Source organism: Neophocaena asiaeorientalis, unplaced genomic scaffold (assembly GCF_003031525.2).
Source record: "Neophocaena asiaeorientalis asiaeorientalis breed wild unplaced genomic scaffold, Neophocaena_asiaeorientalis_V1.1 scaffold254, whole genome shotgun sequence".
NCBI lineage: Eukaryota > Metazoa > Chordata > Mammalia > Artiodactyla > Phocoenidae > Neophocaena > Neophocaena asiaeorientalis.
Window position 1 is genome coordinate 3,622,120 of NW_020174705.1, and position 16,677 is coordinate 3,638,796.

At 52.6% G+C, this 16,677-nt stretch overlaps 2 protein-coding genes across 2 annotated transcripts in view; both read right to left on the bottom strand.

Annotated features, from left to right (window-relative positions):
- The window catches only part of SRL (sarcalumenin), a 35,052-nt gene extending 33,811 nt beyond the window's left edge, over nt 1-1,241 (bottom strand). The window contains exon 1 of the mRNA XM_024759623.1: nt 1,107-1,241. Coding sequence (XP_024615391.1) covers nt 1,107-1,241 — 135 coding nt within the window. The remainder of the gene's footprint in view (nt 1-1,106) is intronic.
- Nucleotides 1,242-10,677: 9,436 nt separating this feature from the next.
- TFAP4 (transcription factor AP-4) overlaps nt 10,678-16,677 on the bottom strand; it is an 11,173-nt gene continuing 5,173 nt past the window's right edge. Inside the window, exons 2-7 of the mRNA XM_024759354.1 lie at nt 14,887-15,052; nt 14,678-14,776; nt 14,111-14,281; nt 13,367-13,507; nt 12,570-12,725; nt 10,678-11,759 (exon numbers count right to left, since the gene is read on the bottom strand). Of these exons, the coding sequence (XP_024615122.1) occupies nt 11,565-11,759; nt 12,570-12,725; nt 13,367-13,507; nt 14,111-14,281; nt 14,678-14,776; nt 14,887-15,052 (928 nt within the window). The 3' untranslated portion in view covers nt 10,678-11,564. The remainder of the gene's footprint in view (nt 11,760-12,569; nt 12,726-13,366; nt 13,508-14,110; nt 14,282-14,677; nt 14,777-14,886; nt 15,053-16,677) is intronic.

Genomic DNA, 16,677 nt, shown 5'->3' on the forward strand with positions numbered 1-16,677 from the left:
CCAGGCGGAGCTGGGGAGAGGGTGGCAGTGGATCCCGGGCTCAGGATCAAATGACACGGCTGTTTCCATACTTAGCCGCCTGACAGCCGCTTGGAATCCTCGCCACCCCAGCCACTGCAGCCCCACGGAGCCCAAATTAACTCAAGGGCAGACAAGGGCAGGGCCCAGCGGCACACGTGAGGCCAGAGCCCCCCACCTTGGTCTCTAACCCCCCAGGGAATGGCTACTTCTCCTGCCTGCCGCAGGCTCTCCTGCCTGGGCCTGGGACCTCAAGAAACAGAAGCTCCCAGGCCCCACGATCCCCAGCCCAGATGAAGCCAGACGTCGTGAAAAGGCAAAGCAGGAGTTCCGGGTTCCTGGGGGGCCCCCAGAGCACCCCTGGAGCATCCCTGAGAGGAACTCAGACCCAGGAGTCTTGGGAACAAAGGTGGCAAAATGCTCAGGTACCCCTTCCATGCCTATAAATAACCCCCATGCCGTAACCAGAGCCACTGCCTCTGCCACACAAAGTGCTGAGATGTCAAAGGAAAACCACGGCACGCAGGCCCCAGCCCCCTTCTGATGAAGCCCCCAGCCTAGCCCAGCTTCACTCGAGTGGGTTCCATTCCTCCTCTGAACTGTGTCCAATTTGGTTTCCAGCCTGATCCCCAACTTTTATCTCCAATCCTGTCCCAAACTGACCCCCACTCTGTCCCATTGTTTCCAAGCCGTGCCCCCCCACCCCGCCCTCACTCATGCAAAGCCAGGCCTCTGCGATCTCCACCAGGTGGGAGGGTCAACTCAACGACCTCCAGGGGCCCCTCCACCTCCAAGATCGGGGTCTTCTGTCCATCTAGGAGGCTCTAGTCTTGACTTTTGGGGTTCTCTTCCACAACATCTACTGGCCAGCCCTTGTCTCTGGCCCTGGCCCCCTGTTCCAGGCCTTGCACCTGCCTGCACTTCTCAGGTCACGGCTTCCGCTCCCTCTGGCCTCCCCACAAGCCCCAAGTGCTCTCAGGTCTCCACACCCTGTGCCTTCTCGGTGAGACCGGCTGGGAGCAAAGGTCTGCCATCACCTCCAGGAATCACGGAGGCCTCATCCTCCATTTCCCGCCCGAGCCTCCCACCCCATGGTAAACATAAAACCTCGGGGGCTCGTGGGGGTCGCAGTCTGGCCTGGCTGACAGGGCAGGGGTCATACCTGCTTGTCCTGGGAGCAGAAGCGAGGCCACGAAGCAGCAGAGCAGGACCAGCGCCTTCATCGTGACTGCCAAGAGAGCCCAGCTGCTCCTCGCCTCTATTTATAGGGTGGGTGGCAGCGCAGGGCGGGGGAGAAGGGTCACACAGTCACTAGGGCAACTGGACGGACATGATGGGCAAGCAGCTCAGACCCCAGAGGCTGCAAGGAGGCTGCTGTGACCCTGCTGCGCCAGCTGCCGACCTGACCCCGGAAGGCAGGTCCCGTCTGGATTCTCTCCCCTAGCTGCCTGGGGTCACGTGACAGGGGTCACGGGGCGGGGTCGTGGGGCGTCCTTTGGGTCAGGTCTGGGACTCAGGAACCGAGTCTCCCCAGCATCTGCATAACTTGAGCTGAAGTCTGGGCAATCAGTGACCTTCACACGCTTCAGTTTTGTGAACGAAGGGCCTATTGGACAGCCACTGACACAGGTTTTAGCCCCTCCCCGAAGGTCAGGAGGGGAGAGCCTCGATGGTTAGTTAAGGAAACCCCGCGACCCGACCTTTGAGGTCGATGATGAGGAGCTTCACCTTCCCAGGCCTCTGGAAGAGACAGAATGCTGACGGGAGGGAAAAAAGGGGAGCGAGGAGGTGCGTTGGATGCTCTGAGTGTGGTTGGTCAGACAGTGGAGGGACAGATCCCTTTCCAGCGGTGCCTCTGCTATGTGCTACTTAATGTACTTTTCCTGAGGGCACATGATGGCCCCCGAAAGCCAGTTCTAGGAGGGGTAGCACTGGCTGGTCCTGCTGGGAAGGGGGGTCCCTGTGGGGGTGACAGTCGGCTGTGGAGGAAAGGGCGACAGTCAGTTTGGCATCTTTCATGTGCTTCACATTTAAAATGGCTTTATTGAGGTACAACGGCCACACAGCAAACAGCGTATTAAAAGTGTAGAATTCGATACATTTTGACACATGTACATAACCACCATCAAAATAACGAAGATTCCTCACTCCCGAATTTTCCTCATGTCCCTCCCTCCTACCCCTTCCCAGGCAACCACTGATCTGCTTCCTGTCACTACACGTTTGTTTGCATTTCCTAGATTTTGATATAAATGGAATCTTCCCATATGCGCTCTTTTTATCTGGCTTCTTTCACGTAGCATAATTACGCTGAGATTTCTTCACATTGCAGCACGTATGGATAGTTCACTCCTTTTGATCCTGATTGCATGGCCTGGATGGACTACAGTTTGTTTTCCATCATCTATTGAGAAACTTTTGGGTGGTTTCCAAGTTTTGGCTATTACCAATAAAGCTGCTATGAATGTTCGTGTACAATTCATTATGACATACGCTTTCATTTCTCTTGGGTAAATACTTAGGAGTGGATTGGCTGGTAGGTGTTTAAATTTTTTCTTTCTTTTATTAATTAATTTTTTAAAATTTTTATTGAAGTATAGTTGATTTACAATATTGTGTTTCAGGTGTACAGCAAAGTGATTCAGTTACATATATATATATATTCTTTTTTATATTCTTTTCCATTTTAGGTTATTACAAGGTATTGAGTGTAGTTCCTTGTACTGTACAGCAGGTCCTTGTTGTTTATATATTTTATATATAGTAATGTGTATATGTTGATCCCAAACTCCTAATTTATCCCTCGCCCCCTTAAATTTTTTTCTAAGGTGACTGTACTGTTTTATGTTCCCACCACCACTTCCTCCACATCCTTGCCAGCACTTGGTCAGTCTTTGAAATTTTAGTCATCCTTACAGGTGTGTAGTGATATTGCATTGTAGGTTTAATTTGCATTTTCCTAACGACTAATGATATTAAGCATCTTCCCATGTGTATATCTGTCATCCACTTCTCTTTTGGTTTTTTTGGGGTTTTTTGGCCGCACCATGCGGCTTGCAGGTTCCCCAACCAGGGACTGAACCCGGGCTCCCGGCAGTGGAAGCATGGAGTCCTAACCACTGGACCAGCAGGGAAGTCCCTGTCATCCACTTCTTCAGTGCATCTTCGATGAAGTGCCTGTCCAAATCTTTTGCCTATTTTTTACCGGTTGTTTTCTTTTATTGAGTTTTTGTTTTGTTTTGTTTTGTTTTGCAGTACGCGGGCCTCTCACTGTTATGGCCTCTCCCGCCACGGAGCACAGGCTGCGGACACGCAGGCTCAGCGGCCATGGCCCACGGGTCCAGCAGCTCCGCGGCACGCAGGATCCTCCCGGACCAGGGCGCAAACCCGCGTCCCCTGCATCGGCAGGTGGACTCTCAACCACTGTGCCACCAGGGAAGACCCCTCTTTTTTTGAGTTTTAAGAGTTCTTTACATACGCTGGAGACAAGCTGTTTATCGGAAACATCATTCATAAATAGTTTCTCCAAGTCTGTGGCTTAACTTTTCATTCACATGTGTCTTTCAAATGGCAGAAGTTCTTGATTTTTATCAAGTACAATTGATCAATTTGATATTTTATGAATTATGCCTTTGGTGTCATACTGAAGAACTCTTTGCCTAACCCAAGGTCACAAAGATTTTTTTCCTGTTTTCTTCTAGAAATGTAATAGTTTCAGGTTTTACATTTAGACCTATAATCCATTTTCTGCCATTTTTTTTAATATGTTGCAAGATGTGGAGCAAGATTTAGATTTTTACAAATGGATGTCCAGTTGTTCCAGCACAACTGGCCATTTGTTTAAATGGCCACTGAATTGCCTTTGCACCTTTTTTTGAAAATCAATTGACCATGTATGTGTGAATCTATTTCTGGACTACATTCTGTTCCATTGATCTATGTGTCTATCGCCTCACTAATACCTCACTATCTTGATCACCATAGCTTCCTAATAAATCTTGAAAACAGGTAGTGTGAAGTCTCCAACTTTGATCTTCTTTTTTAAAGTTGTTTTGACTATTCTCGTCCCTTTCATGCACTTCCACATGAATTTTGGAATCAGCCTGTCAGTTGTTTTTTTAAAAGCCTTCTTGGAGTTTAATTGGATTAGGATGAATCTATAGATCAGTTTGAAGAGAACTGATGAGTTATCGATTGCAATGGTTAACTTTATGTGTCAACCTGACAAGGCCATGTGGCCCACCTGTGTGGTCAAACATCAGTCTGAATGTTGCTGTGTGGGTGTTTTCCAGATGTGCCTAACATTTAAATCCACAGCCTCTGACTCAAGCAGACCATCTTCCCTAATGTGGGTGGGCCTCACCCAATCAGTTGAAGGCCTTAAGAGAAAAGACTGAGGTGCCCCGAAGGGGAAGGAGTTCTGCGTTCAGACTAGACAGCAATTTGGACTCGTGGACTCGCCTGACTCTCCAGCTGCCGCCTCCCCCGTGCATTTCCGACTTTCCGGTCCCCACAACCTCCCTCCGTAAACACATATCCCCTTGGCTGTTTCTCAGGAGACCCTGACCGACACACCAACACTGAGTCTTCTAACCCATGTGCACGCTGGGGGGCTGGGGGGGCGCTCCCCGTGAGGGAGGAGGCAGCGCTCGGTCACGGGAAAGAAAAGGACGTCCAAGCCAAGGAGGCGCCTGCCCCACCAGGGGCTTCAAGGGACAAGAGGCGGACGTTACCACCTCACAGTGGAGCCCGAGGCTCAGGGCTGAAGGGACTTGTTCAACGTCACCAACTCAGAACGGAGCTGCTGGACCTGAACCCGGATCTGCCCGACTCACAAACCCGGGGCTTCTCCCATCAATCAAGTGAATGTCATCCATGGGGGGGGTGGGGAGAGGAATTAGCAGGGCAGGGAAGAGAGTGGAGGGCTGTGACAGGGGGCGGGGGGTGCAGGACAGAGAGAGGGTCAGAGAAACCACAGGAACCCAAGCCAGGCAGACAGGGAGGGTGAGCCCAGCACTGCTTAAAGGGTTGACTGCATTTGATTTAAACATGCCCTGTCTGAGCTCAAACAGATCCTTGTACAGCCAGCAATGATTCACAACAGCCAAAAGGTGAAAAAAAGCCGAGGCGTCCATCAGTAGATAAATGGATAAACAGAATGTGGTCCATCCATACAATGAGATATTATTCAGCCATTAAAAAAAAAAACTAATATATGCTACAACATAGATAAACCTTGAAAATGCTATGCTAAGTGAAACAAAAGTCACAAAAGGACAGTATATTAGTTTGCTAGGGTTGCCATAACAAAATACCACAGACTGGGGACTTAAACAACAGAAATTTATTTTCTCATAGTTCTGGAGGCTGTTTAAGTCCAAAATCAAGGTGTCAGCAGATTTCATTTCTTCTGAAGTAGCCCTCACTGAGAGAACCTTTCCATTTACCTCAGGAATTAGAGGCTATCTACCTTAGAAGGACCCAAATTCATACCCAGTGCAGGAATCCCCCCCCCAATAGCTCTGACAGAGACCTCTGTTTGAATACCTCCAGTGACAGGGAACTCACTACCAGAGAGCTTAATTCTGCTGTTTTGAATACGAGGTGAGGCCCACAACCAGCCACAATGCTCCAGATCTCCTCCTCACCTGCCACCGCACCTTCCCGCAGGAAGCCAGGGACACGCACCACGAGAGTCCCCTAGGGAATGGAGACCGCCTCTCCCCTGATCTCAAACATGCAGCCCCCCACTAACCCTCTGCGCCCGTCCACCCCAGACAATTCCTCCTCCCTACAAGGGAACAGATTTTCGTCAATTCTCTTTCCAAATTTTCAGAGCATCCTCTCTATTTCCCACAGGAGGGGAGGCAACGTGAGGCAGACAATGAATCTCTGGAATGTGTACAGCACCGCAGCCTTCTCCAATCACTTTGCCATTTCCTCTTGAACTTGATCCTGAGGCTGCCACAGAGACAGGCCGTACCAGCAGGAACCTGTGACCTAGGCCCCCTAATTCAGGAAACTCTGCAGCTGTCACTCCTAGCTCCTTTTCAACACCAGGGGTGTGGTGGGGGAAGAGCTGGTTTGGGGAGCTCATTCCTTCCTACAGCTGCCGGATTCAGGGCCCAACCTGCCCCCCAGCCCCCAGTCCTACCCCTCCTCTCAGCCAGCACACGCTCACGTCAATCAACACCAGAAGCTGCAACTCAGCAGGGCAAGAGGAGAGAGGGGACCAAGGCAGGGGATGGCACTAACCTCACCCCTGGTGCAGGACTTGCAGGGCAAGGGGGCACACAGAACTCCAGAGAGAGGGAGAAAGACAAATGCCACAAGGATGGTAGCATCCAGGAAAGCACAGAGAGGCAGCCGGATAAAGAAGGACCCATGGGATGGGCTCGGGTGGGATAGGGGAGAGCCAGAGACTACGAAGTCTCAGGCTAAGGACAGCGTGGCCAGCCAGCTCCAAGAGGCGGCTGGAGGATTTGCATGTGCTTTATGTACTTGTCTGAGGCCAGTTAACCAACAGCTAAGGCGGCCAAGGTCACAGGAAGCCCCCTCCCCCCCCACCCCTTTCCACTAGACAACCCTTCAAACATCTCACAGAGCTGGTGCGAATGCCCTGCTGACAGGGATGCCCCGAAATCAAGGCAACAAGCAGCATTTATTTATCATAACCCACCCTGTGCCAGGAAAGCATAAAGATGACTCCCAAATATCCATAAAGTACACCAAGAAAGCAAGAATTGGACGCAACAGGAGATGAAAACCACACAAAGGCAGGCACACAAAATGGAGCCATTTGTAAGGCTGATACAAAAGCAAACGGCACTACATACGTAAGTCTTCCCATGTGTGTAACTTGATCACTTGCCAATTCACAGTGTCCTTAAAATAAGAACAAGCCAACTGTTCGGGAGAAGTGAAATTATTTCTTCTGCTGAGACTCAACAGGAATTTCTTCTGAGGATCTTCACAAAGAGGACACGGTGTAATGTAATGATCCTTGAGATCAGAGCAGACATACATTTCCCATGAGATTTAATCCCTAACAAAGAAATAGGGTGGGGGAGGCCACCAGGAACCAAGAATGCCTAGCTCCCTCCTGAAGAAACCATCACCAAAGAGAGTCACATGCTTAGAATGTCCCTCCACAGCCACACTGGTGGCAGAATCAATAGCCTAGCACAATCTATTTGGGGGACAGCATCTACTAAAATATATTCATAATAGCCGTTAAGTTGGAAGCAACCTAAATGTCCACTGTTAGGTGACTGGCTAAACAACTTTGTGGTCTGTTCATACAATGCAATATTCTTACCAATAAAAATGAACAAACTGCCATTATACACAAAACCATACATGAATCTCAAAAAATTATATTAAGAGAAGCCAGACAAAAAGAGTATATATACTGTATGATTTGTATGAAGATCTAAAATAAACAAAACTAGGGAGTTCCCTGGTGGTCTAGTGGTTATTAGGATTCAGCACTTTCACTGCTGTGTCCTGGAGTTCAATCCTTGGTCAGGGAACTGAGATCCTGCAAGCTGTGTGGCATGACCAAAATTTAAAAATAAATTAATTAATTAAATTGACAAAACTAATCTATAGTGACAGAAATTAAAACTGTGGGGAATTCCGATGATCCACTGGTTAGGACTCTGTGCTTTCACTGTGGAGGGTGCAGGTTTCATCCCTTGTCAGGAAACTAAGATCCCGCATGCCAGGCTGTGTGGACAAAAATAAATAAATAAATAAAACTGTGGTGAGATTCCACTCTACACCTACCAAATTTGCTGAAAAAAAAAAAAAATTAAAAATATAATGATCTGACAATATCAAGTGCTGATGAGGTTGCACAGCAACTCCAATTCTCAAACATTGCTGCTGCAAAATGTTACAGAGCAACTGTACACACACATACGTAAGTAAGAGCATGTAAAACTGTAAAATCTGAATAAGCCCTGTGGTGGGCACTGACAGCGATCACCTGGTTTCCATACCATACATTAGGCAAACAAGACGCTAGCACTGGGAGAGGCGGGGTGAAGCGTGCAGGGAGCCTCCCTGTACATTTCTATACTTCCAAAAATTGAATTTTAAGAAGCAAACCACTTGAGCGCTTGGTGCGGTGCCGGCTACACGGGTGTATATTCAGTTTGTGAAAATTCACGGAGCTAAACACTTCAGTTATGAGCCCTCTTCTGAGTGTACTTTATACGGTACTTCAAAAAAGGTTTTTAAGACAGGTTTTGTTGAACTCTGCGTTGATCGTGTCTCTCCTAGACCCCTTCCCATCACAAAAAATAAAGTCCAAGCTTCTTAGCGTGGCTTGGAAGTCCTCTACGATCTGGTTCCCACATCGTCTCCACTTCTTCCTCCTCCCAGGCCAGTGTCCGCACTGCCCGCAGGACACCGTGCCCTTTCCGACCCCCTGGCCTGGCTCCCACTTGCCCCCGACGCCCGGATCCGCGGCCGTACCCACGGAGGTGTAGCCAGTGCAAGATACACACAGGGCTCCCAGACTCGGCAGGAAGAAAGGAATGAGATACTTCGTGGGTAGTTTCTTGCATTCATCACCTGTGCGGAAATGGCAACGTTTCAGACACTGTGGGTTAAAAGGAAACGTGCTATTAAAATTAACGTCTCTTGTTCCTTTCTGACCGCTGCCTCTAGACCGTCGTAAGTCACGTGTGCAGCGTGTCGGACTTCCGCCGGGCAGCGCAGGCGCCACCACCCGCGGCCGCGTCCTCCGAGGGACGCGAGCGGGAAAGCCGGCGAGCGCCTCCACCCGGAGGACACGCAGGAACCGCGGGTTCGCGGCGTTTGCGTGCGGAGCGTGCGTGAGAGCGCGCGGGGCGGGGCCGAGCCTGGGCCAGAGGAGCTTGCAGTCGGGAGCGCGCGAGATGGCCTGAGGCACCAAGGAGCATGCGCACCGAGGGGCGGGGCGGAGCGAGTCCGGGAAGAGGCGGGACGGAGGCCGCGCCCCTGATTCCCGCCGCCTGCTGGTGAGACAGCCTACGGCCGCTGGGCGCGCCACGACAGGTCTGGGCTTGGGGTATTCCCCTGGCCCCGCCTCTGAGCCGCGCCTCTGGCCTATAGGAACTGCGTAGTTCCAGACACCGGAAGGAGGCGGAGCCTCCGCCTTGCTAGGCCAGACGTCCTGGTTCCATAGCGCCCTCTATTGACCCTCTCAGGAGCTGCCTGGAACCCGTCGGACGCGCCTTGCACCTGGCCAAAAGGGGTCGCTCTGCTGGCCTTGGGAAGGGGCGTCCCCGCCCATATCCTAGCGAAGACGGTTCCCTCAAACACGCATTTAATTTATGTAAATATATCTAAATATATCCCAAAAGAGAAAACTACAGTAATAATGCTAAGTGAAAGAAGCCAGACTCAAGCTAAATATGTAATGTCATATACTGTAAATGAATATATTTATAGTATATGACATTTTGAAAAAGGCAAAACTATAGGAACCATAGGAATAGATTGGTCGGTGGTTGCCAGGGTCTGGGTGGACCACAAAGGGACATAGGGGAACGCAAGGATGAAGAAACTATATCTTAATTATGGTGATGGTTACACATTTGTCAAAACTCCCACAAGCAAAAACTAAAAAGTGAATTTTTACCGAAGTTAAATTACACTTTAATTTCTTTAAACACTAAAAAAAAAAAAAAGTAGATTGGTGGTTATCAAGGGCTCAGAGAAGGGAGGAATGGGGAGAGACTGATTAATGGGTAAGGGGTTCATTTTGGAGTGAGAAATGTTTTGGAATGAGATAGAGGTGATGGTTGCACAGCATAGTAATGTAGTAAATGCCACTGAATTGTTCCCTTCTAAATGCTTAATTTTAAGTTATGTGAATTTCACTAAAAAAAAAAAAAATGCAGGCTCCTGCCTGCCTTTCTATTCAACAAATTCCTGTCTGGAGGCATTCATTGTGGGGTGAGATGTGAATCAGCTATTCTTCCTCTCTGGCCTCAGTCCCCACGTACCTGTCATGTACCTGAGGAAAAGCAGGTCAAGAGCGACACATTATAAAGCAATCTCTGGTCATGGAGGATTAAGGAATTTAAAGGACCACCTCCTTACCAATTAAGATGTAATGTCCTTGTGCCATTATGATTCTCAACTTTCAGATGAGAAAACTGAGTCTCAAAGATCAAGTGGTTTGCCCAAGGTGGATCTGATCACCAGCAGACCAACCCCAGGACCTGAGCTCTTAAACACCACACCATAAGGGAGTGCTCACTTCTCTTCTGTAGATGAGGATACTGAAGTTCCAAGGGTTACACAAGGTGAGAAGTTGCAAAGCCTAGGGATCAATCAGGACCACTGAGCATCTTGTGTCCTTTCTCTAGGAGATAGGAACCTATGGCTTGGTTGTTCATTCTCTCCTTGCCTCCCACCAAGGAGGAGATGGGAGCCACTCACCTCAGCCCCAACACCATCTCCCATCTTTGCAGAATCCCCAGAGTAAACCCAGGGAATCTAAGGACACCAATTTCTCATCATAACACCACACATAAGTTGGGGGAGTCATCACACTCACCCACATCCAATCCCCTCCAGTGGGCCCAGAGAACACCCCCTACGCTACCCCAGGAAGCCTTCGCCAGTTCCTCATGACAGCACACATCCAGGAGACACAGAATCTAAAAAACAAAGTACAAACTTTATTTTGTTTCTTTATAAAGGCACAGTGGCCTCTTGGTTTTTTCCCCCCACTTTCTTAACAAAATATAATAGCTTCTCCTTGAACACAAAGACCTCAAAATTGTAAAAAAAAAAACAAAACAAAACAAAAAAAAAAACAAAACAAAACAAAAAAAAAAACAAAACAAAACAAAAAAAAAAACAAAACTAAAACCAAAAAAGAACCAACAACAAACAAAACAAAAAGAGAAAGACAAAGACTTTTTTGGGGTGGAAGATGGGAAACCTGGAGGGAGAGGTGGGGGCCGGACAGTGGTGGAGAGTGGCGATTCCTAGTGCTGAGACAGGGAGGGGAGGGAAGAAGGGCAGCAGCAAACCCCAACCGAGAAGCAACGGAGACCCCCGGACCCCGAGAGCCCCGACCCAGCCAGACCCCCAACCCGTGTAAGTGCTTAAAGGAGAAAGAACACCAAAAAGAGGAGGGAAGGGGGAATTAAAAACTGACGGTCATAGGGCTGGCTCTGGGGAGGGCAGAAATACCTTGGGGTTTTGTTTGATTTTCCCTGTTCTTAAAAACATGTTTCAATGAAAAAATGCTTTTTGGCGAGAGAGGCCAGGCACCTCCATGTCCGCTTCCCCAGCCTCCGGGGCCGAGGCCCAGCCCCAGGTGTCCCGGTGCTGCCACGCGCTCCTGCCGCCCCAGCCCCGGACCTCGGGTTGGGTGGCTTCACTCAAAGGTCGATTTACAGTATTGAAAAAGAGGTCATAAAAGAGACCCAAATGATGCCGTAATTTTGTAAAAATTCCTCACTCGTTCACCCTCATGTCTCCCAGTTGCTGCCCCGCCCCCTCCAGCCCCCAGAAGGGAGAGGAGGGCTGGGGGGTGGTCAGGGAAGACCCCCGTTCCCCACTGGCTCCTCCCGGCTCTGGTCCATGGCGTCGCTGTCCGAGGCCTCCGAATCGGAGGCGGTGTCGGAGGCGTGGGCCTCGGGGCAGTTGCGGACCGGCTTCACGATGACGGCTCGACGCTGCTCCTCCTCCTGCTCCTGCCTTTCCTGGGTGCCCTCGATGTGCTGAATCGCCTGGTGGAGAAGCTGCCATGAGGATGGTGGGGCCATGTGGACAGCCACCATCTCCCCCACCACCCACACACCCCCAAGAAAGGTCCAGAAGCAAGCCTGGCAAAGCAGGGGCAGCCTGCCAGAGTCAGGAGAAACAAACTTCAGAAGCCCTCTGCTGAGCTGAAAAAGACTTGGAGGGGAGACAGTGCCCAGCTGCGTGAAGTCACAAGCTTCTTACGCTCACTTATATATTTCAAAGCCTGCCTGTTGGCTTATGGAAGGTCTCTGTTATAAATTTTATTATTCAATTTTTCGGGTTTACGTGCAACTCAAGTTCCAGGGGTTGATGGCCTTTATTCTGTTTGGGCGTTTTGGGTTAATTGTTTCTTTGCAATGTTGGGCCTCCCAAGAGGTCTCTGCCCCAGGCTGGGCACAATAGTGACTTCAGGTTCGACCTTCAGAGCTGACAGTGAAGCCAGGCTTCACTGCCACCCAACCGGTCACTGCCCCCTCCACCCCCATCCCAGGTCCTGGACCAACCCAAGAGCTGGATGCGGGAACTCTGAAAGCAGGGGCTCCGGGAACAAAAGACCCCCCTCAGCAAATGCCATGTGGAGAGAAGGAATGGGGTCTTCCGGGCCATCCAGTCCCCCCTCTCTGCCCCTCACCCCAGATGCAGAGATGGAGACCCATCTGGCTTCCAGACTTCCTCCCCACAAAGCTCAAGCTCTGTCTCAATCCCCGCCAGTCGCCCACTTTCTTATCTCCCCACAAAGGGCCCATTCCCAGAGGACGACCCCCCATGCATTGCCCCCTCCCCAAGCCAGGTACCTGCACAATGGTGTCCAGATTTTGCCGGGATGTTGAAACAGAGTTGATGACCGAGGAGGGGCCCATGGTGACGACATTAATGTGGTGGGAGGGAGGGGGCGCTGGCGCCGGCACGATCACTGTGGGGTGGTGGGTAGGGGCTGGAGTGGGCAGAAGCTGCAAGACAGAGGCCCTCAGTCTTTCTACGAAGGTTCTGGGAGCTGCCCCTTCCCTTCTGTCCGCCACAGAGGGTGTGGGACGGCCCTCCAAAACCATCTCCCTCTGCCCACTTCCTGGAGAGCCTCCACCGATCACCCCAGTCCATCGGCCTCCTTCACTCGCTGGAGGCTGTCCAGTTTGTGACCCCTCCCACCCCTCTTATTTTAAGAATGAAGAAAAGGTGGCCTGGAGAGGGGCTTTAGGCTATCTAAGACTGCATGGCCCTTCCCTCTCCAGAGCCAAGCCAGCACTTCACACCTAACAAACACAGTGGTGGTCGGGAGTTCAGGCTGAATTTAGGTGGCCGGGGTCCAAATCCTTGCCCCAAACTGCTAAGGATACTGGTGTGTTACTGAACTTTTCTGTGCCTCCAGTTCCTTATCAGTAAACAGGAGTAATAACAGCTCAGGCCTCAAAGGGCTACAACAAGGATTCAATGGAATAATGTATGCAAGACACCTGGAAGCCAGGAACATCTGCATTACCATGATTTAGGCCCAGGGCCCACCCTGCTAGACACCCAGAGGCACCAACATTGAGTCTGAGAGCCCTGGCCCAGGCCCAGGCCCAAACTGCCCCTCCAGGCACCTCCTGCTCACCTGGGTCCGCAGGTGCTGTTGTTCCCGCTCCAGCTTCTCCTGGTGCAGCAGCCGCACCTGCTCCTGCTGCTGTTGCAGCTGCACCTGCTGTGCGATCACCTTGAGCTTTTCCGGGTACATGTGGGCCTCCAGCGAGCGCACCTGGGGGTGGAACGGCAGGCTCAGAGGTAGGACCCAGGCCACACCCTGGCGCCTCCCCCAGCTCGGGGCCCACAGACTGCTGAGGTCAGCCTCCCTGCCACCCTCGGGGTGGAGACCAAAGTCCTGACCGTAGCCAGCCAGGCCCGCCCTGACTCTCCTCCCCTCCCGTGCAGCTCCCCTCATGCCATGCTCCCTCCCTGCCTGCCTCCAGCCCCAGGTCTTTGCCCATGCTGTTCTCTCTGCCTGGAGCACCCTTCTCCCCTCTCTGCCTGTTCAGCGGTGAGACTCGCCCTCCCACCCTCAGCTCAGGTCACTTCCACAGAGAAGCTATGGGGCGGCCCATCTGGAACCAGCCCAGGTCCCCCTCCTGATGCCCACCCATCCGGTGTGGCCTTTATCACAGCTGCATAATTACGATGTGAGAGCCATTGACTCATCTCTCCCCAGGCAGACGGTGACCCCCAAGGACTGGGACCTGTCTGGTTTGCTCCTCAATGGACACCCTTCTCCTAGGCCTGGCACAAAGCAGGAGCTCCCGTAAATAACAGGAGAAAAGGAAGAGAGCTGGACAGCATCCCCCACCGGCCCGCCCACCTGCCTCACCTGCTCCTCCAGCATCATGCGCACCGAGCGCTCCTTGTCCAGCTGCTGCCGCAGCTCGATCATCTCCCGCCGCAGGTCCTCCGCCTTCTCGTCCTCCCAGATGTCTGGCGAGCCGATGCCCTCGTCCTTGTCCTCTGCCCGCCGCCGCTTGGGGGATGAGCCGCTCAGCTCCTGAGGACCCCAAGGGGTCGGTGAGTGTGCTGTGACACTGCATACCACCACCACCACCGGGAGTGGGGGTGGGAAGCTCCATCACAGCCCACCAAAGCTGTCAAACCCAGGTGCACCGGCACTGGGGAGCCCCAGTGTGCAAATCCACCAGACAGCCAAGGCTGGGAAAGGAGGCAGAATGCACTTGCTTCCCAAAGTCACCCAGTTCCTTCCAGAGCCCACTCCACTGCACTTGACCCTGGCTAAATCAGGGCCTGGGCAGGAACGCAAGTGCCAGAAGTAGGCAGGTCGGTGGGGAAGAAGGGACCCACAGCCCCATCACAGTCCCAAGCCAGTGTTTGGGCCCGGACACGCCCATGTCAATGAGAGGGAGCCAGGGGGAGGGCAGGGCGCTACCTGGATAAAGCGCTTGAGCTGTGTGTTCTGCTGCAGAAGCCTGGTCTTCTCCTGCTCCAGGGAGAAGATGTATTCGGCCGTTTGCTGGAGAATGGCTGCCTGAGGGCAGGAGGGACAGAAAAATCAGGGACCCTGGCTGACAGTGTTTTCCGAATCTCCCTGCTCCAGCCCACCACCTCCTCCGGGAAGTCCTCCTGGCACTTGCCCACCTTGCTGAGCTTCTCTCCATCTGTGTGGGGGATGAGGGTCTTGAGGGACTGGAACCCCGCGTTGATGCTCTGCATGCGCCTCCGCTCGTTGCTGTTAGCAATCTCCCGCCGAATCCGCCGCTCCTGGTCCCGCTGAGTCTCAGGGGTCAATGGAATGTTGGCAAGGCTGCGGGGAGGACAGGGACAGGCTCAGGCTGGGTGCCCTCCATGCCCTGCCCCCAGTGGCCCCTGTCTTTACAATTCATCTCCAGAGGGGCCTAAGTGTAACAGGCATCCCTCCCACTACAGAAGATACCAGCTCTGTCTGATGCTTACACCCCCAGTAGATCGGGGGCTGATGGAGTAGCGTGCTCTGGGATGCCTGGGTGTCAAAATAAGCATGCAGACCCTAGGTCCCGAGCCCAGTGTCTGGCCAGCAGGTCTGAGTGGGGCCCAGAAACCCACATGGCTAAGAATCCCTGTGATTCTGATGCAGGTGGCCTCAGGTGATAATCAGAGACACCTGCTCTTGGGACACCGCTGAGCTCCTTGCTATGCACCTAGACCCCCTCCTTCAAGGTCGCAGGCTTGAGGACTGAGGGAGATGTCCCTCTTCCCTTCCCACCCCCACAGCCACAAGCTACTACGTAAGCCCCCAGCCTGGACCCAGACCCTGAGCTAAGGCTTCAAAGACAAGACAGGTACCACTCACTCCAGGAAGAGGACCCGGCCAACCTCCCCTGGGGACAGTTCTCCCTGAAGCCCAACCATCCCAAAAGGCAAGCCCACCCAGAGAATCGAGGCTCCCAGCACGCAGTAGGCGATGTTATTGCATATTATGTGATTGCATCTTGCAGGAGCAGCAGCCAGTGGGGTGAGAGAGAAGGCAGCAAGCGGTAGGGGGCGAGGCTGCCTGTCGAGAGGCATTGGCAGGAGGCAGAGACGGCAGCAGGGCCTGTGGGCCTAACGCCACTGCTCCCGAGAGGTGGGCCTGTGTGTGGCCTGGAGGAGGCATGCTCCCCTTCCAGGCCCTCTCCTGCAACTCCCCCGCCCCTGAACTGATGGCTTCCAGATGCTGGGCTCCCAGAAGAGGCCACCAGCCCCACCCAAAGCCACAGCCCTGGCTTCTTCCTGAGGGGCCCTCCTGGGGTGACCTGGTCCAGGCCTGGGCCAAGAGAGCTCACACCTCTGGGTCTAGGAGAATGGGGAAAGGATTCTGGGCAGCCTTGTTCCATTGGTGCGGGAGCCTAGGCTCAAAGAGGTAGGTGCCCAGGCCCCCATGCCCATCCCTAGGCAAAAAGGAGTTTGCTTGGAAACCTAGGAGAGGAGCACATCTGTAACAGCTAGATACAACCAAGGCCTTGCTGGCCCCCCGGCCTGCCCCACCTGTCCCCCCTCAGCTCCCTGAGGGACCCTAAACTCGCTCTTGCCCCCTCCTGGGTCTCTGCCTCCTCTCCCCACGGAGAGGGTGGTCAGCTGGGGGTGGGCTGGGAGCAGGCTCCACATCAGCCGCTGCTGGGTGTCTGAAGACCTGTCCTCCACCAGCACCCCCAGCATCTCCCTGGGACCCTCCCCAAGATACAGTTCCCTCACAGCACTGGAAAGGTGGCCGACGACCCCTATTTACAAATGAGACTTAGGGCTCAGAGTGGGAGGGATACAATTTTAGGGTCATACAGCTGGGCATCTGGCTCCCCCACTTCTGGGCCAGGGGCACCTCCCTTCTGTCAGTTTCCCTGCCCCTACAGTGGGGGTGATGGTGAAAAGGGGAGGATGCAGGTCAGAGACCTGATACACAGTGGCTTGCCTAAT